Source organism: Tursiops truncatus, chromosome 18 (genome assembly GCF_011762595.2).
Source record: "Tursiops truncatus isolate mTurTru1 chromosome 18, mTurTru1.mat.Y, whole genome shotgun sequence".
Lineage (NCBI taxonomy): Eukaryota > Metazoa > Chordata > Mammalia > Artiodactyla > Delphinidae > Tursiops > Tursiops truncatus.
In genome coordinates this window covers 69,045,529-69,065,579 of record NC_047051.1, presented here as the reverse complement: position 1 = coordinate 69,065,579, position 20,051 = coordinate 69,045,529, and the positions used below count along the sequence as shown (strand labels likewise).

Below are 20,051 nucleotides of genomic sequence, written 5' to 3'. Positions count from 1 at the left end.
AGAGAGACATAGTCTCAGTTTGTGTTCAAAGAATTATGGCTACAACCTATACTCTAATTTATTCTTAATTTCCATTGAACTATTATTAAGAAAAATTTCAAAAGTGAATTTAGGTAGATATTGTCTACATTCTTAGGGTGGTAATGAAAATAGTTTTCTAAGATTCTTGAATTGGGAATTTGCAAGTCACTTTTCTTTGGAAATCACTAATGCTTTACAATTATCTTTACCAGAGTTATGAATTTAGCTATGTGTTTTGGCACATGCATATGTATATGTGTGTGCATATGTGCATGGGTGCACATGTTCATATATGTGTTTAGCCCATTTATACTACATACAAAGAACATAATTAACCTAGAACCTTCCATTGCTATGAAAGTGACCATTCTAGTAATCATTGAATATAAATTGGTTACAATGTTAAATACAGATAAGGCTATATCATAAGTGCACACAGAATCTTTGTATTGAGAATATAAATGAAAGTTCATTTCTCATTTTTTTGGAAATTGAATAATTTTTTCTGTTGAAATATTCAATATTCTTTTTTTAACATCTTTATTGGAGTATAATTGCTTTACAATGTTGTGTTAGTTTCTGCTTTATAACAAAGTGAATCAGCTATACCTATACATATATCCCCATATCCCCTCCCTCTTGCGTCTCCCTCCCATCCTCCCTATCCCACCCTCTAGGTGGTCACAAAGCACCGAGCTGATCTCCCTGTGTGATGTTGCTGCTTCCCACTAGGTATCTGTTTTACATTTGGTAGTGTATATATGTCCATGCCACTCTCACTTTGTCCCAGCTTACCCTTCCCCCTCCCCATGTCCTCATGTCCATTCTCTACGTCTGAGTCTTTATTTCTGTCCTGCCCCTAAGTTCTTCAGAACCTTTTTTTGTTTTAGACTCCATATATATGTGCATACGGTATTTGTTTTTCTCTTTCTGACTTACTTCACTCTGTATGACAGACTCTAGGTCCATCCACCTCACTACAGATAACTCAGTTTTGTTTCTTTTTATGGCTGAGTAATATTCCATTGTATATATGTTCATTGCAGCTCTATTTACAATAGCCAGGACACGAAAGCAACCTAAGTGTCCATCGACACATATATTCAATATTCTTTTTAAAAACCCGATTCACTGATATATCGTTAAATTGATGTTATTATCATCTCCCACAACTCATGTAGAGTGAGGAAAGATAAGTCATTGCTCACAACTCTGAAATGAATGCTATGCACATTTTGAGTTCACTTTAATAAAGCAGGCTGGAAACCACTGAGAGTATTTTTCCAACATATTAGCCAAATTTTAAAAATACACTAGATTTGTAAATCGAAGCCATCTGCTTATATCAATCTGGTATTGCTTCTATAGGTAAGAATGTGCACAAGTTTTCGGTACCAATAGTTTCCACTTTTTCTTTATTGAATCAAAATATTAAGTGACAATAAAATTCCTTCCAGGTTTTTTTTTTAATAGATGGAAATCTGTTCCCTATGAGAAATAAATATATCCAGCAAAATTAATCAACAAGACTGTTATAACATTAATGCAATCAATTACTTCTTGAAAAATCTAACTTAAAACACTTTAACATTCGTTTCGATTATCCTTTGAATCTAAAATAAAGGTCAATAATACTATCACAGAAAAAATAAAACAAGGTTTTGAACTTGAATTATAAGGAAGGGATACACATTCATTCTTAATTAACTACCTGAAAATTTGTCCCAAGTGCATCTTAACATTACTTTTTGATGTTCTTCCAAATGAGTAGAAAATGAAAAGGGTCATCAGTACTGACTAAATTCTCAGAATTACCTCATACATTTTCAAATAAAACCCATTTAATCCAGAACAAAGGATGAAAACATAAATGTCAATATATCCTTTTTAACTCTACTCAAGCTCATCCCAAATTAATTTATGATAACTTCTTTGTGAAAAAATGTTGGGCCTTCATATTTTATCCTTAATTTTAAGTGTTCAAAAGTGATTGACTCACAAAGGGAACCATGTGACAAAATGGAGTGAGTCGCTTATTGTGTAGAGATGATCAAATAAGTAAGCAGGAAATATTTGAGGAATATTTGTTTCCATCCTGTCCTTCCAATTCAGACTCACAGGGAGATAAAAGAATTAAAACAACAACAACAATAATAATGAAAGTAAAGATATTTCAGAACACAGTTTCTCTGAAGCACTTAAAATCTATTTTAACCAAAAGATGTATGATGTCTAAGCAAAATACAGAGCATGACAGGGTTAATAAGGGTACAGTCCCACTTATAGACTTACATAGTCCCATTATACCCCATTTCGTTGAGTCTAAGATGCAAAGGTTTTTTTAAATAAATATCTCTGAAATTGATATACATCTTGTAATCTGTGATGTGACATAGTTGAACAAAATTTTTTTTTCCTTTGTAGCTAAATGATGCATCTTAAAGTCAATGGGTTCTTAGATCCGATGAATTTGGTTACATTGAAATAATGGCTGTGGCAATGACATACATGAAGAAACATAGGTAGACTGTTACTTTGTGAAAATAAGAAGTGTTAACATTTAGTAATGACATCAGTGTCACAGAATATGTTCTTTAGAGTTTTTTGTTTATTTGAAGTTGAAATAATGCACTTGTTTTTAGTAAACCCTACAAAGACTTACATATTTGGAATTTAAGCAACCTACTCAATAAAATAAACTAGAATATAACAAAAATGCAGAAGGCAAGGGGAAAAGGCTCTTTAAATAATGAAATCAGTATCAATAAGACTGTTTTTTGTCTATATATTCTCCTCCCTTAGGCTTTATTTACTTTTGTATTTATAGATGATCAAATATGTTCATCTAGTTTCCAATGATGCATTCAATGTAACAGATTTGAAAAGGGGGCATATTGTCAATTGGCAGCCTGAAAGCAAGGGAGAAAACAGGATGTGTATTGGGGGGCGGGATGAGTCACAAAGATCAGTAGCATTGTCCTCTACAATCCAAGTGAAGTCGGTCTCGCAACCTTCAGTAAGCCCCAAATCACTGTTGGAACTAAGAACTCAAACTACATGTCCTCTTACGGATATAGAATGGTGATTTGGGAAGGTTGTGATAATGAACAACTTGTATTAGGAAGCCACAATATAAATGTCATTGTTCTTGTTGGGACATTAACTTACTTGAAGGTTGAGGTCTTAAATAATTGAAATGGTATTTTAGATCGTATATAAATATATGATTATATTGGGTTGGCCAAAAAGTTCGTTCGGGTTTCACGTACCAGTGTACAAAAACCCGAACGGACTTTTTGGCCAACCCAATATCTAACATAGAATTGTCGTGGATTTTTCATGTTAAATATTTTGCTAATGCTTTGGTTTAAAAAAAAGTACATGTCATGTTAAGTTGAACCTAAATGATCAAGCAAAGTCTAGAGGACTCTCTGTATATCCTATTTACAGGGTTGAGATTGTGTATATTCCAAATAGAATTTTAGATTTCTTTCTTCTCTTAAAGAGATCAAGCACCATGGGGTAATTTACCCTTGACAGACTGGGCTAAGCAAGATTTTCTGTTCCTCATATTTGGTGTTAACTGTTTGGCTGTCTTTGTATCCAACTTCTTAATTCTTTAAGCCCCTACTCTGCCTTGCCCCATTTTAGGAACTGGATATGTGGCAGTCAACGAATGAGACACAAAATATGTTCTCTCTTAGGCTTGTGTTTTAAAAGAGCAAGGTAGTCCAAATAAATAAGATGCATATTAAAATACATATATAAAAACACATAGAATTTTTAAAAGTTGTGACTGCTATGCAGAACCTTAAATCAGGGAAAGAAGAAGGGATTGACTGTGTTTGGAGGTTGCTATTTTAGCTAGATTTGTAAGAGAAGATCTCAACTGGGATGATAATAAGTGAGCAAAGATTTTGCAGGAGGTGAGAGTCAGATGGAAGAGCAAGCACAGAAGTCCTGCCATAGCAACGTGCCAGGTAGGTTGAGGTAGGCCACTGGTGAATGAAGAGAGAGAAGCAGAGATGGTGTCAGATAACAAATGAAGGTAGATGAGAGATACAAATCACATGGAGCGTGATCTGTAGGCACTGTGAGGACTTTGGTTTTTACTGAGGTGTAGGATTTTGAATAGAGGCGTAATATAATCTGATTTATACCTTTAACACTTTGGTCACAGTGTTGAAGGCATATCAAAGAAGATCAAGGGTGAATCCCAAGGGACCAATCAGGCTGCTATTGTAATAGTCCAAAAGATCGTGGTGGTGGGTAGCAGTGCATATAGTGGGAAGTGATCTTATGGTAGATCTATTTTGAAGGTAGAGTGAATACATTTTGTTGAGGAATTACATAAGAGGTACTAAAGAAAGAAATGAGATTAGTTTGATGCCCAAGTTTTGGGGCCGGAGGAAGAAGAAGAATGGAAATGTCATTCCAGAGATGGGGCAGATTGGAAAGCAGGTTTGAGAAAGAAGAAAGAGAGTTTAATCTTGGCCATGTTAAGCCCGAGATGCCTACTAGACATCTTCATAGAAGTGTCAATGTAGGACTTGGTCATTGAAGAAATGAAGACCTGAGTGATGAGTTAAATGATTACCAGTAGCTATCATTTATTGAATTTGCACTATTTGGCAGGCACTGCTATGTTTTATATACATGTTCTTATTTAATCCTCATAATAACCAATATATTGCATTATTGTGACCATTTTACAGGGAAGAAGAAATAGAAACTTAGAGAGGTTTAGATGAATTGCTCAAGGATGCACAGTCAAGCCTATGATTGCTTTACTCCAATTGTGATTTTAGCTACTGTTTTATATTACCGAGGGGAGTGTGGGCAAGAGGCAGTAAAAGTGTCCCAGGTAGAAGGAAAAACATATGCAAAGTAGAGGGGCCAAAGGGAGCATGGCATCTTCTGGAGATGTTGCGAGCACAGGGAAGTAGTTGAACAATCAGCTTCCAATGAACTAATGCTTGTGTGGTACTTTACAGTTTTAGAACTCTTTTCTCATAGGCACACATATTAATCTCTGTGAGGGAGGGAAATGTTTTTATTATCTCTATTCAGTGAGTAGGGAAAGAGCCTTACAGAGCTAAGTTCACAAATTTAGTCAATTATGAACCAAAGTTTGACCTTGGGCTTCTTTATTTAAAAAAATAATTTTTACATTTCTAATTACTTAAAATCTTTTCAAGTACCCAGTTCGGAGGTGAGGAAATATACATGGGAATACATACATTTTGATCTTGAAAAAGACATGGAAATTGGAAAAGAATTTCCGAGATAGAAATGAGTGATCTGGGACATCATGACAATAATAGCTGTCATTTTTAAGCACTGAGGATGTACCAGACAATGGACAAGGATCTTTACATTACTAAATTTAACCTCGCAAGAATTAAGAAGGAGATTTTATTATCATCTCAGTTTTAGAGGTGAGGAAATTGAGGCTGAGAGAAACTGAAGCAACTCACTGGAGGTCATTATACAGCCAGGATGGAGCAAAATCCAGAAATGAACGAGACTGTCTGAAATCAGAGTTCAGACGCCTAACAGGTTGGTCAGGAGCCACTCTACCTGATCAGTACTATATTGTTTGTTTTTGTACATTCAAAGGTGAAATGAACAACACCGAGGCGGCTCTCATGAGTGTAACATTATTTTCTGAATTACAGCAAGGTATGGATTTCGGTTCACCCGCCCTGAACGGTTTTCACTCTGGTTTTTTGCACACGCTTTTATCACAGCTTAAGACAGCAGATGGCTCTCTTGCGTTTTCTTTCGCTTACCTCTATCTGTAAACAACTAAACAGCGTTTTGGGGAGGTAAAAGGAAAACGTAGAGATGAAGCTAAAAGACCTTGATTAGCCCAAGTGCTTCCCCCCACCCCATGCTCCCTTAAAACCAGAAACCACCTCAGACAGAAGCGTTTAAGGCTTGTGAAATTCACACTCTGAGTAGACGCCCCGGGACTGAGGAGTCCGCTGTTTCAGGCGCTGCGCCAGGCGTTGGAATACACCAGGAGAGAGTATTTCTTGGTTCTCAAAAAGCTGAAAAGCTTCATGCTCCAATGTGGGTTACTAACGCCAGTGGAAGCCGTGAGGATTAATTTCCTTTCCGCCTTGGGTGGCTTGGGCTGGGCAGCGGAAAGCTGCTTTTAAGGGCAGAGAGTATCGGAGCCTCTCGAAGCCAGCAGCGCGCCCACGCTCAGGGGAACCTGCTTGCTCTCCGCGCGCCCTGGCTGTGGCCGGATCCTTGTCCGTGGTGCTGAACCGCAGCTGGGCGTTGAAGGGAGGGGTCCGAAGGAGACAAAAAACCGACCTTCCCTTGGATTATACAATCCAGGGAATTGGGGAGAACCCTGAATTGTAAGAAAATGCCTGGAAAGAAAAGAATTAACACAGCTATAATAAGAAGCAGCTTAATCTCACTCTGTTCAAATTATTATACTACACACGTATATCACGAGGATTAAAAAAAAGAAGCTAACTAGGTTATGTAATTTGGGGCAGTTGTACTAGATTGAAAAGGTCACTATACTTAACATTTTGCTTCTTTGAAAAACTCATTACTAGCTTTAGGTAAATATGTTTGCTTTAATTGTAAAGTCGTTCGGAAATTCCAATCTGTACTGTCTGAAATGTCCAGATAGCCACTCTTCAATAATGGAAGGTAGGAGTAGCTACTATTTCTGTTCAATACGACTTATTTTGGTGAATTTCTTAAAAGAAACACTTGAATAGCCTTTTATTAGATGTATCCATCTCTGCAAATGTCCTTCCCTTTTAAAGCAAGAGGATGGCAATACTAAATACACTTAGTAAACATGTAAGAACAAAGACATGTAAAAGAGAGAGAGAATAAAAAAGGTAGACATGGAGCAAAATAGTTAACACACCCTTTTTTCTTCACTTTTTCTATCTCATAGGAGATTAAGGATTGCAAATTCCTGGGAAAATTATTCATGCATATTCCTTTTAATAATCGTAGTTGTTAACATATATATAGATTTCATGTATATAAAACATGGTAAGGTGGGGAAAATAAGCTTACAGAGTATGTTCTTTAATGTTAAATAGTATGTACATTATCCTAAATCCAATGATATCTGCATTGGACCCAAATCTACACACTCCTCTTAGATGAAATTCTCTTCCCCAAGAGAGGCTTATTGGTAAATACAGTGAAAAACAGCTGAGCACTAATTGCTTCCTTGGCGAGACTGTGGATAAGTTCCCTAGAGCAGAAGGTGTCTAGCCTCCCTGTAATCAGCCCTTGTCTGAACTTCTCCTACTTGCCTGGTTGCAAGTCTCTGTAGTACTTTACTGCCTATTCCTGAGGCAAAGAGAAAGTGGGTGTTGGTTCAGAACTGCTCCCAGGGCTGCCTTGCGAGTGTGTCTCTCCTCTTTCCAGCTCTAAAGCGGTCACCAGAAAAGTGATTGTTACAAGTACTAATTATCAGATGAGTTTTCTTTCCTCCGTTCTTCACACTGGATTGAGAGAAGTCTAGTTTGTGCGTTTCTTTTCTTTACCTTCTTGGAATGATAAGCAAACAGTCTAAAGGGAAGAGGAAACGGTAAGAAGCCATAGGAGCAAAAGCTACTTATAGTTCTGTGGCTCGGAGTGTGTCCTAGGAACCAAGGATCTGTATTCATCCAAGCACGCATTGTTTCTCTCCCAACCTCCTTTTCTAGGGTGCTCTGCACTGGTTCCCCTCCTCCTGGACCTTCATGTTTTTGGTTATCCATGACAGAATGCTGCCAGGACACAGACAGGAAGTCAAGGAGAAGAGGCAGCAGCTGTTGTATTTGAATTTCAGACATAGTTCATATGCTTTGCCCCCTGGCTCCCTACCCAGGGACGCCAAAGACGGCAGCTCAGACTGGAGTGTCCCTCAGTCTGGCTGCTTTCTGTTGTCGCTGGAATACTGTGACACCCCGCCCGCCCTTAATATTCTGTGGTAGCTTCTTCAGCATTCCGTTCCCGCTGCCGTTCTGCAGCAGCTACAGCTGCTGCCATCTCTTCCTCCAAGTGCTAGAGAGCAAATTTGGGAAGGGGGTCTTTCTGCACCACCTCTCCACGTCTTGTCCCCTTCCCTCCTCTCTCCTTCTTGCTCTGCTACGGTTTCAACACGACAAGCCTGCTTTTCCTGGGAGCAGAAGGGAGAGTCCAGCAAGTTTGGGTGGATTAGGTAGGGAGTGGAGGCGCCTCCCTCCTCGGGACACACTCTCCTCCCTCCCCCCCGCCCCCTCCTCCTTCCCGGGCTGGAGAGGCTCTGGTGCTGAAGGGATTAGCGGGGAGGGCGGAAACCACCTTGCGTTCCAACCACGGCTGAGAGTTTCTGTGGACCAGGAGGCACGTTAAGATCCAGAAGCCCTCGCTAAGCCTCGGAAGCCTCGGAGACCTGCGAGTTTCATCCAAGAAAAAGCGCACTGATAATTCCTTCAATTCCACCCGCTTTGGCTCAGCCTCTCACCACCCCACCCCCTGCCATCGGTTTTGGCTTTCTTTTACAGTATTACTAATATTTTTTAAAGTCCTTATTATATATATACCTTTTTCTTTTCTTCTGAAGACTGGCCTAGGAGGGGGACGGGAGGGGAGTGTAGCGGGCTGGGAACGAAGCGCTCTGATTTGAGATCTCCGGGGAGAAGATTGCGCTCTCCAGATGCTGATCTCCAAGACACTTGACGATCACCGGCGGACTCCGAGAGCGGGCGGCAGCGGCGGCACTGGCCGGGGGGCCGCTCGAGTCCGACGCTGAGTCCTGCCCAGCGCGCTCTGGGCGGACCGACGCGCGGGACCCGGCCGGCACCTGCCCTCCATCCCTTGCTCGGGAAGAAGGCAGCCGGCTCGACCTCCCGCCCGGGAGGCGGGCCGGGCAGGAAGGCGGCGGGAGCGGCGGCGCCCGCGGCCCCGGCCCCGGCCCCGGTCCCGGCTCCGACGCGGCGGCGGCGGCGGGCACGACCTCGGGCTCCCGGCGTTCGCCCCGCCGCGCCCCGGGCGCATTTGCGGGCCCGGCCCCGCGCTCCGCGGAGAGGGCGATGGGTCCCAGGCGGGACTGAGCGCTCCCAGCCCCCGGCCCGGCCCCTCCGGCCTGCCCTCCTCGCCGGCCCTTCCCGCTCTGTGCCCCCAGCTCCCTCCCCTCGGCCCCGCCCTCCTCCGGACCCGGTCCCGGGGCCACCATGGCCGCGGCCATCGCCAGCGGCTTGATCCGCCAGAAGCGGCAGGCGCGGGAGCAGCACTGGGACCGGCCGTCCGCCGGCAGGAGGCGGAGCAGTCCCAGCAGGAACCGCGGGCTCTGCAACGGCAACCTGGTGGACATCTTCTCCAAAGTGCGCATCTTCGGCCGCAAGAAGCGCAGGTTGCGGCGCCAAGGTCTGTGCGGGTCCCGGTTGGGAGGCGCGCCCTCGGATCTCTCCCCTGTCCCCGCCTGCGTGGGGCCTTTTCGGGCTCCCCTGCCTCCCTCCATCTCTCACCCCCCCTCCCCCAACACAAGTCTCGCTCCCGAGCGCTCCGAGCGCCTGCCGCCCTCGGGAGCTGGGCATCTGCTCCCAGGCAACCTGTAGCCACTGAAAACTCAAGCCGCCAGGCGCCGGCAGGTTGGCCCGCTCCCGCCACTGCCTCTCGCCCTCCGAGTCCGACGCGGGCCGACTCCCAGGGAAAACCTCTTTCTGCCCTGAGGGTCTTGGCTCCCCTGGGGTCGCGCCGGCTGCTTCCAGCCCCGTTGGAGATGCCGGGAATTTCTGGGTCTGGCCTCCCGGGTCTCCTGGAGCCCCCTCGGCTCCCGGACCTTGGCGGAGGGGCTGGCCCCTGCCTTGCGCTCAGCAGGGGCTGGGGTAAGAGAAGCGAGCCGAGGGTGTGTTGGAGCTGAGAGCCAGTTCAGGAGATTTACTGGAAGGCTGCTTCGCGGGCAGCACGGGTCACTCTGAAGCCCTTGGGTCGCATCTTGGGATGAGGAGAGGGGCGCAGAGGGCGGAGAACGAGTCCCCATTGGGGGTTTGGCAGACGTCCCTTCTACGTGGTAGTTTCGATTCAAGGACTCGCGAATTACGTGAGGCCAAAGAAGCAGTTACTACATACGGGTGACTCTAATAGTTGCCTTACTATACATGTTTTTTGAGACATAGCTAATGCCCAGCATGACCTTCTGTTGCTGCCTTTAAAATGCCAGGGTCTGAGAAGGCGACTCACTCCTGAGCTGGAGCCCAGCGCCTTTTGTTCCTTTCCGTTCCTCTCCACATCCAGTTGCTAGGGGTGGTTGTTTGGAGAGCATGTGGGGTGTTTTGTGGGAGAAATGGGGATTGCTTGCTTTTCATTACTAAGTGGGCCCGGCAGGAAACACTGAAGAATATATTTACGTTAATAGGAGTATATGTTTGCCCAGCACATTGTATTCCTGGTGCCCAGCTGTATTTATTTTAAGTTTCCTGTTGTTCCAAAGATGTGTGAGAGAAGCATATGCTGTACGTGTGTATCTATGTGAATGTGTGTATGTGTGTGTGTCCCCCACACAATTGCAGATTTACGACCGAAAGTTTCAATGCTTCTTTAAACAAAGACTAGAACTAATTTTTTTTTTAATCGCTCATTGTCACAGTTAGAAATTGGAGTTACTTGCTCTTAGAATCTAGCTTAGAAGGCAAACATCTGAGGAAAATCAGAATGGCATTTTTAAGGTAGATAAATTATATAGCTATAAAAGAAGGAACTTCATGATGAAGACTTCGGGGACAATATTTTCAGACCAGTGTAGAAGCTATTAAGAAAAATGGACTTTAATTTTACACTTTAGCCTAGAGGATGATCCAGCAAACCTTGGTATTATAAGACCAACTCAACTGTTTTAAACATCGTTGACACATGGAGGGTCACATTATCATGACTTAACATATTTGCTTCTCCCCTAATTTCATCTGATTATCTTTTAGAACACAGTTTTCACCAGGTAGAGCTCCAGTGTTGCCATCTATTTGAAGTAAAGAAACATATTTTCTTCTAGATAGGACTGTTTAATATAAATGATGATTAAAACTTAGTACATATTCTTTAAGTATAAACCAGTAGCTTCTTTTATAAATATGAACAATAAATGTTCTGTGTCATATCGGGTGATGGAGGAGGGTTTGCTTTACACTTGTGAATTTTAAGATGGGGATGAATTTTAACTTTTTACCAGATAAAGAAAGGCATCTGAGCTCTCTGATAGTCTATTTCAACATTTGCAACCCTGACTATTCTCTTGACATTCATGAGTTTGCAGTGATATATTTGAAGTCACTTCTGCTACCTTATTTTTGGTGGGAGAATGGAAAAGAAGATAAGCCAGAGGAAATCTCATCAAAACCTTTCCTTTTATCCTTCTCATATATCTTATATATCAAGAAATATATTCTTTAGTGAAGAAAAATATAGATATATCCCTTGAGTATCAGAAAGGAATTAATTATTAATTTAAACCAAAGAAATACTAAAACTATGTTATGTAAATCATATATTGATATATAGTTACATGATTTTACAATATATTATTAAATATAACTATACATAATTATTTTATTATTTAATTAAATATTCTTTTAGGAAACATTTTTTAAGCATAAGCATATTTTCCTTTTCCTCCTATACTCACTCTTTGCCTAAGAACTGACCCTAGGAAATTTTAAAAGTCTGATTTGTTCATTTCAAGATATAACTTTTAGGTATGACAATTCCACATATCTTTGTATTTGAAAATTATTAATTTGACAAATAGTTATTGAATCTTTGTAATATGTCAGGTCCTGTTCCAGGTATTATATGTGGAGTGTTGAAAAGAACAGACGAATCTCCCTCCATCAAGGAGCTTACAGACATGGGGTAGAAAGTCACTGCATATGGCAAGGAACAAGTTAATATGAATTACAAAAGTCAAAGTCCCAAAAAGCACATAGAGGGCTGAGGTAGAGAACCACGGGGGTGGGGGGGTGAGGGTGGGTAGGAAGAGGGACCTAATTAGATCAAGTAGGCAGGGTGGCCACACCAAGAGCTACAGGTTGAATGCTGACATCTGAGAAGGATGCAGAGGTTAGAAGAACAATGTGTGTGTGAAGCCCCTGAGGTGGGAATAACCTTAGCCTGTTGGGAGAAGCAAGGGAGGTGTAGAAACTTTAAGTACACTGTTATTTTATATCATGTCTATGTTGTCTGCAGTTTGCATTTTGACAAGGAAATACAAATATATTTGACATGTTTGCCAACAAAATAAGGAATAGCTCGATATTTTGTCTTTTGGGAAAGAGTAGTATACGTTTCTTAAATGTAGGGATTTTTTCTTTTTAATTCTCCTTTAAGTAGTAATTTAATATAAAGAGTATGACATATTTATTTATCCCTTTTGGTCAAACCTTACCCCCCAACTCTGACCACCTCCTACCCCCATAAAAGGATGGCTTTTGTATCTGTAAAGGAGAGAAATTTGCAAGATGGCTTAGTGGTCGTGGTGAGCATCACATTTTATCTTACCTTTCCAGATTCATCTTCCTCTACTCTTCCTCTAACTCCTTAGACTCCAAACATCATTCAAAGTTCAACTAGGGACTTCCCTGGCAGTCCAATAGTTAAGACTTTGCCTTCCAATGCAGGGGGTGCGGGTTCGATCCCTGGTGGGGGAGCTAAGATCCCACATGCCTCATAGCCAAAAAACCAGAACATAAAACAGAAGCAATATTGTAACAAATTCAACAAAGACTTTAAAAATGGTCCACATAAGAAAAAAATCTTTAAAATATAAAATAAAAGACTTGGTCTTTAAAAAACAAAACCAAAAACCCCCACAAAATTCAACCACATGGTTTCAAATCCCTGTGCTTTTGTTTGTGCTTCACTCCGTGCATAGATTCTTCTTTCTTCTCTCTTCACCTGTTGAAATTATCCCCATTTCTTGAAGCTTGAAAAAAAGTGCCAACTCCTCTGAGAAGTCTTCCCTCATTGCAGAGAAGTAAAAATAATTCTCCATTTTATACCTCATGATTGTTGTTTATGCCCAATAATAATTAATTTGCACACATATTCAGCAGATTGTAGTTGGGAGCAGCGTCTCTGTTTTCTGCACTCATAGGCCCTCAAATCTTGACAGAGTGTCTGCCATGCCCTGGGTACTTGTCACTGCCCTCAGATTGAAGTGAAATAAGGAATGTCAACATCTCCAAAGCTGAAAAAGTGTCTCTGAACCAAAGTGCTCTAACTAGCCCATTTTAGAAGTAAATATACTTTTCAAAATTTTATATCTTTTTTACTTTCCCTAAATATACACAATATAATCTATCCCTTTTTTCAGGGATTGGAATGTGACTACATATTTGTGAGTTACTCTCAAGAATGCAAGAATATAACCAACCTCACTCTAAGACTTAATGTATGAAAACAGATACTTAGAATATCTGTTAATTTAGCTAAAGAAATAAGAAGGTACAAGGAAACCAAAAATTTGCAAACAGTTTTATTATTTGGAATCTCAACAAGAAAAAAAGAAAACTGAAATAGAACCTACGTGCAATGACGTATATGAACATTTTATCCTAAAAGTGTTGCATTTTTGTTATTAGCTTTTAAACCAAACAAGATCTTTCATTTTTATAGGATAATAACCTTTCAAAATCTTTGGTATAGCTAATGCAATTGTGTTTTGAAATCTGTTCTTTTTTTGGCTACTGTCATAGGAGCCATGGTATCATGTATCATGTATGTTTACTCAATAGTTTTGTGGGTTTCTTACTGACACATTTACTTAAATTACAGATGTCGTAAGAAACAAGGACTGAAAAATGAGCTACGTAAAAATTGTTTTCAACTTACTCTTTTGTATAAAAGGCAGAAATATATATATATGCCTATATATATTTATTTTGTTCCTCTGTGATAATGAAACTCTCAGCTATCCTAATAAAAGAGAAGTGGTCTTCCTTCTCAACAAGGTACTATCTAAGGAAAGCCATGCTCACCCTCAGAAAATAATCAACAGCCAAGAGTTATCAAAAGTCCACCGTTCTTGTGCTACTGCTTCTGAGCCATCACCATTGAAAATGCAAAGACCGCCTGCTTATTTGGGCTCTTTAGGTCAAAATAAAACAAGAGAGTATTTTTCTCCCAAAAGATCATCTTCCTTTTCTTTTCAGAAGTGTATTTTTTTTTTTTTACTTTTTTAGGGTGATGTCTGTGGGAGTCTTCCTATCTTTTGATAATACCTGTTGCTAACTTTTTGATAATCAGAGTTTTATTATTTGTTAGGTTTATTAAGGCAAGACAAAATTATAGTTTTTCTAATCTGAACTGTCTCATTTTTTTAACAAGGGCTATTTTGTGAAATGTAGGGTTTCTAAGTAAGAGATATTATGAGCATATTACTGACTTGGTACATAAAACAATTTTAAAGATTTTTTTAAAAACATTGACCTTGCTTCCGTATATATTTTTTCTGTGGCTTAATTGTTATGATTTCAAACATTCTGCATTCGCTATAGGCTTCTGAAAAAGGATAATACCACTATGGTGCAATAAATTAAGTGGTGGATATGGAAAGTGTAAGAGAGCATAGTAGGTCAGGTAAGATGCAAGTAAGGTTAAGTAAGATGGTTTGCTTTGGGTTAAGTTAGATTCATTGATTGAGATGAGTTTACTTATATTGAGAAAATGGTCAGTACTATTAACTGGTGAAGAAATCCTTTGACATTTCTTTATATAAGATTTCGGAAGCAACAATTCCTCTCAAACCCCCCACTAGGTTACTGTTATCAGTTACAGATTTCACTTTATATTTCAAATTACTATAATTATTAGTACAACTCTTCTACATTTACCTCCCAAATTCTGTTTGTCTGTTAATAATTTTAGTCTACATAATGTTACTATAAGAAAATTATTTTAAAATAGACAGAAACCTCCGCTCTCTTCAATGTAAAATGATATCTTCTAAATTTTATTTACTAATTTTAAAATAATGGCAGAAATTGAAAGGGAAAGGTAGGTGAAGTATTTTTCAATCTGATTTATCACTTAGTTCCAAAATCTAGGTTTCTTTCTAGGTAAACTGTATATTAATTCCTCTCCAAATGGTGAGAAATTTTAGCCACAAAGGGCTATCATATTTAGATAATACAAATTGTGTGTGATGTTTTAAATATTGTCATTTTGGCACTCAAGGGCTAAAAACAAGCAAAAAAAAACCAAACGAAAACCAAAAACATAATGGTAAACTCAAGCATATAAGAGACCATTTTAGGGGGGTTGATGCAATTTAAAGTCAACTGCACTGTGTTGACATGAACAGAAAACTAATTTAGTAATTTTATCTATAATGATTCCAGCATTCATTTTAAGAAATTACTATAATTTAGTAGTTTTATCTAATAATGAATATATCACCATTCACTGTTTCCTGGGGGTGAAGGCTAGCAGTACGGTATGGTAGTAGGAATCTAGCCACCTTTTATAGAAACCATTTTATGATAGTTACCACTTTGTCATTCAGGAAAGAAAAGGTTATTTTCATAAAGCTGTATTGTGTGAAATATTTTTTGTGGAATATGTGTTTCACCCTGTGCTTTTATAGTTCTTTGGTATCAGGTTTAATAGGGACGCATATGGTATGATGATGGGGGACAGCCACTTAAAAGTCAGTGTCTCACCAGCGCCTGGCATATAGATAACACTCCACAGCATTTACTGAATGAATGAAAAATCCTGTATTTCTCAGGATTTACAAGTAACAGCATAGAGTGGCAGTTGAGATCAGTGTGCACATGGCAACGGCTATAATTGACTCAGGCACTGTGCTCTTGAGTTCTGTTTCATCCTCACAACAAGCTTATGTAGTAGGTATGCTACATTATGCATTAATTGATGATACACTAAAATATTACCCATCTATCCATTTTATAAATAAGGTATCTAAAAACCAAAGAAAAGAATGAGTAAATTGTCCAAGTTTACATAACATTAAAGAGTGGAGCTGGTTTTAAAAGCCAGGTTCCAGGCTGACTCCAGGGTCCCTACTCTTAACCAGTGCCAATTCTCAATTGCCACATGTTTTATTTCGTTACTTCAATTAGTTGAGATTCATCACCATTTCATAGCAAAGGAAACTAATACTCAAAAAATTTGAGTTTTGCCAAAAGATTTACACGTAGCGAGTGATAAAACCGGAATTCAAGAGCAAATTGGTCCTTCAGTCCTCTATTCTTCTCATTACTTTACACTCTCAGTTCTTCATGACATCAACATTAATGGAAGACGCATTATTTCAAGGCACATAGTAGATGCTCACCATATATATCTGTTGATTGGATTCATGTAATAATGTGTTATTTACTCTTTAAAATTGAGGGTGTAGGAAAGTTTGCCTGGAATTAGAGACTTATTCGTGGGATTTGGGGAAAGAGACAGTAAATAAATAAATGCTGTATTTTACCAAGCCATTTTTGACATAGGAATGTAGCTTTGGTTTTCCAACAAGTGTTTGGAAGTGACACGTTTGATGTTATCTTCCTAATGAATTGCAGCATTGACCTGAAATTCTGAAAAGGATTAATTTGGAGGGCTTTCATGAGCATGTAGTGACTTCCATGATAGGTCTTTCATTAATTTTTCATTAATTTTCTTAGATTATATATTTTCAACATTTCTTATTTCTGTTAGGAAGCCTTGTTGTTACGTTCCTTATTGGCTTTATTGTACATGATAAACTGAAGCAAACCAACAAGGTTATGGAGTCACAAATCAATCATAAAAATTATAGATGGCTAGAAATCTAGATAATGTATGTTTTATGCTGCTTTTGAGTTAACACATTGGTTCAGAGTCCTTTTCCAATGAATTCTTAGATCTTATTCTTAATACCAATACCAGAAAAATGTAATGTAGTCAAGGCTAAGTTGTTTTTAAATTGTATTATGTACTTTATAGAGATTGCACATGGATGAATGTTTATTTCTGGGGCAGGCTTACAAATCTAGTTATGTGTTATTTAGATATTTTATTGGCTTATCTGACTCTTCTTTTCTTCTTACTTTGCTTACGTGGTAAAACTAACTGGTTAATCCAACTGCCCACCTACTTTGTGCCTCCACCTACACAGCTGATTTTGCCTGAAGAAAAACACACATGCATGAATTGGTTCTACTTTAAATCCATAGTCAGTAACATCAAGTGGGCCCTTGGTACATTTTTTAAAAATCTCTTTCCGCTTAAATAGATTATATTTCTCATCTTATTTCTCTTCAGACATCTATACCTCCTCCCCCATCCCCACTGTCAACTATGTTCTTCTATTTTTCTGAGAAAACAGAAATTATCAAAAATAAATTTCCATATACTCCACAACTGCTTTTACAAACGTATCTGCAGATCTATCCACTTTCCCCTTTTCCCTACTGAACTTGGGAATGAACTCTTAGTGCTCCTATTTAAGGTCAAGACCTCTACAAATTGAGGAACAGATCGTTTCCCCTACTCAGGGACATCAATCCAATATTTCCCTTTCTCTTCTGCATCATATAATTTCTATATCATGCTGTATTATTCTCATCAGCATATAAATCTGCCGTAATATAGCTCATCTTAAAAGTTAATCTCCTCTTGATTATGCATTCCTCTCTTGTTATTAAACCAATTATCTTTTATTGGCAAAACTTCTTGAAAAAGAAATCTCCAGTTTCCCTCCTCCCACTCTGTCTTGAACCCTTTCTAATCAGGTTTCTGTCCCCACCAATAAGCTGCTCTTGTCAAGGTCACCAAGGACCTGCAAGTGGTCAAATCCAAGGGTTTCCTCTCAGTCCTTATCCTACTGGTACAGCATTTGGAATTCAACTGACACAATAAATTTGTATTTTTCACTATAATGTGGGTAAAGTTAGCATCAAAATACTTTTAACATGCCATTTACACCACTAAAGCCATTCATGTGATCTTTTCATAGTTATGGCATATTTGGATTTCTAAATATGTTAATGGGTTAACTATTGCCATCATGCCCCGTGATGGCCTGCCAGACACTGTAGGTACTCAGTTGGTCCTCAGGTACCACTAGAAGGCAATGGTGTTTTCTTACTTGGGAGAAGATCCTTTTCATCACATGCATTTGTATTGGGCCTGAGTGACCTGCCTCTACAAAATATAGAGAAGAATTTGAATGGTCTTTCTAAGAGTTAGTTAGTTTTTAAAATTTTTGTCTTTATTGTCAAATATAGGTTTGTGACTAGGTAATCACTCTTTTTTCAAACTCTTTCATTGCTATCATAGTCAATAATAATTGGCAAACTAAAATCACTCAACATCACTCAAATTCAAGCACTGTACAGAAAGGAACAGTCCTAAATGTAAGAGAGCTATTTAACAAAATTTATTTTCTGTATGTGGAATGTTTTCACTGATAATATTTGATTTCAAGTAATGCTAATATGTTCCCTTATGTATCTCTCTATTAAAAATAGATACATAATTATTAGCTCTGGTGACAAAGTTAAGGTAACTTTTTACATTTGCATTTTTGAATTTTTAAAATATCCTGTTAGAGTGACAGAGGACATCTAAGGTATGGGAAATAGTGAAGTTTTGGCAATTAGAGTTTAGGAATAATTTTATAGACAGAGTTCTATTATCTCTTCTTGTTAGTTTCTCCAGGGGGATATGTAACTACTGGGTTCAGTGGCTACATCATGAATATGTTATCTTTTCACAGGGAAATCTTGAATGTTTGATGGACAATTGTTTTCTCCAGAATCTAACAATTCTCTCCATTTTGAAAGGGTCTTGAAAATAGTCAGAATCTCATTGCCTGATGTCTTTTTATTCTACCACATGCCTCATTGTAGCTCTTTAAATTTCTGTAAATAATTCCTGCCTAGCCTGAGTTACATTATGCCCTTTAAATATTTGTTCACGGCTTTTTATCCTCCTTACCATTTGGCCAGCTTACAATTGTTTAACTCTATTAATGTTTCTGCATAAGTAAATGCCACCAGCACCTTAATCATTTCTGTGGCTTCGATTGTTCAATAATTACCTCATCCTTATTCCGGCAAATGAGATCACTGCTGTTTTCATGCTGAGGCCAACCTTGCTGTAGGGAGGACTGAACACATCTGCCGTAGAGAAGACCTTCTCTCTGGGGGTGGGGTTGGACTTGAATGGAGGGATGCAGAGATTGGACAAATCTATGCAATACAGAAGGATCTGTCTTGGCTTCATGCCTGACACATTAAAGGACACTGTAGGGAAAGTAATCAAACATCTTCACTGAACCTGCTAGGATGAGAGGTGTTGTATATCTTATCTCTTACTTCTTCCAATCGCAGGAAATAGGGAGCATTATTTTTATTGTCACGGATGAGAGAAAGTGAAGTAATTTTGCCACAGACTTGTACTTGGCAGAAGTAGTATTTGAATGCTGATCTGACTGATACAGGGTGAACATTTTTAGAACGAACTCAGTGGATCTTAAATAATAATAGAATTCAGCATTATATTCCAGTATCTTTCTGGATCCATCCCTGGGATGGGCTAGACTGTCAACCACAGTGTTTGCCCCTATTCATTCTTACCGGTTTTATGTGTTCTGTCCTGGGTGCTCCAGCAGCCGCTGTGACCAGCGACGTTCCACACAGGATAACGCCCTCACTCAGAAGTGTGTCCCCAGCTCTGTCTCCACTTTTCCATTTCTCTCCAATGCTTGGGACAACGGGCGCTAAGCTGTAATGGGTTCATTTCATAATCTCTTAGACTTTCCTTTTGGAGTAAGCTATCCCAGATGGTGTGGCAATGATGAAGTTTTCCTGTAAGGTTTGGAGTATTTTATGCATGTCAGACTTTTATATTTTTCATCCCAAGGCCTTTGCATTTTGGAAAGTTGTAAAAGTAATAAAAGTTGCTGAAGTGTCAAGAATATGCAGTTAATAAGCACAGGTTTCCTCTTCCCCTGCTATTGCTGCTGAGCTGATGCAATTTTTATCATTAGAAATGTCCCTGGTATCCAGATATTCCCATGACTGTCA

General features: G+C 39.4%; 1 protein-coding gene across 2 annotated transcripts in view; it reads left to right on the top strand.

Moving 5' to 3' along the window:
* FGF14 (fibroblast growth factor 14) overlaps window positions 1-20,051 on the top strand; it is a 322,262-nt gene that overhangs the window by 140,753 nt on the left and 161,458 nt on the right. Inside the window, exon 1 of one of the 2 annotated variants that reach the window (XM_019921045.3) lies at window positions 9,178-9,402. The exons of the other annotated variant lie outside the window; for it this stretch is intronic. Within the exon in view, the coding sequence (XP_019776604.1) occupies window positions 9,210-9,402 (193 nt within the window). The 5' untranslated portion in view covers window positions 9,178-9,209. Of the gene's footprint in view, window positions 1-9,177; window positions 9,403-20,051 lie in introns of those variants that run through there. 2 annotated transcript variants of the gene reach the window in all.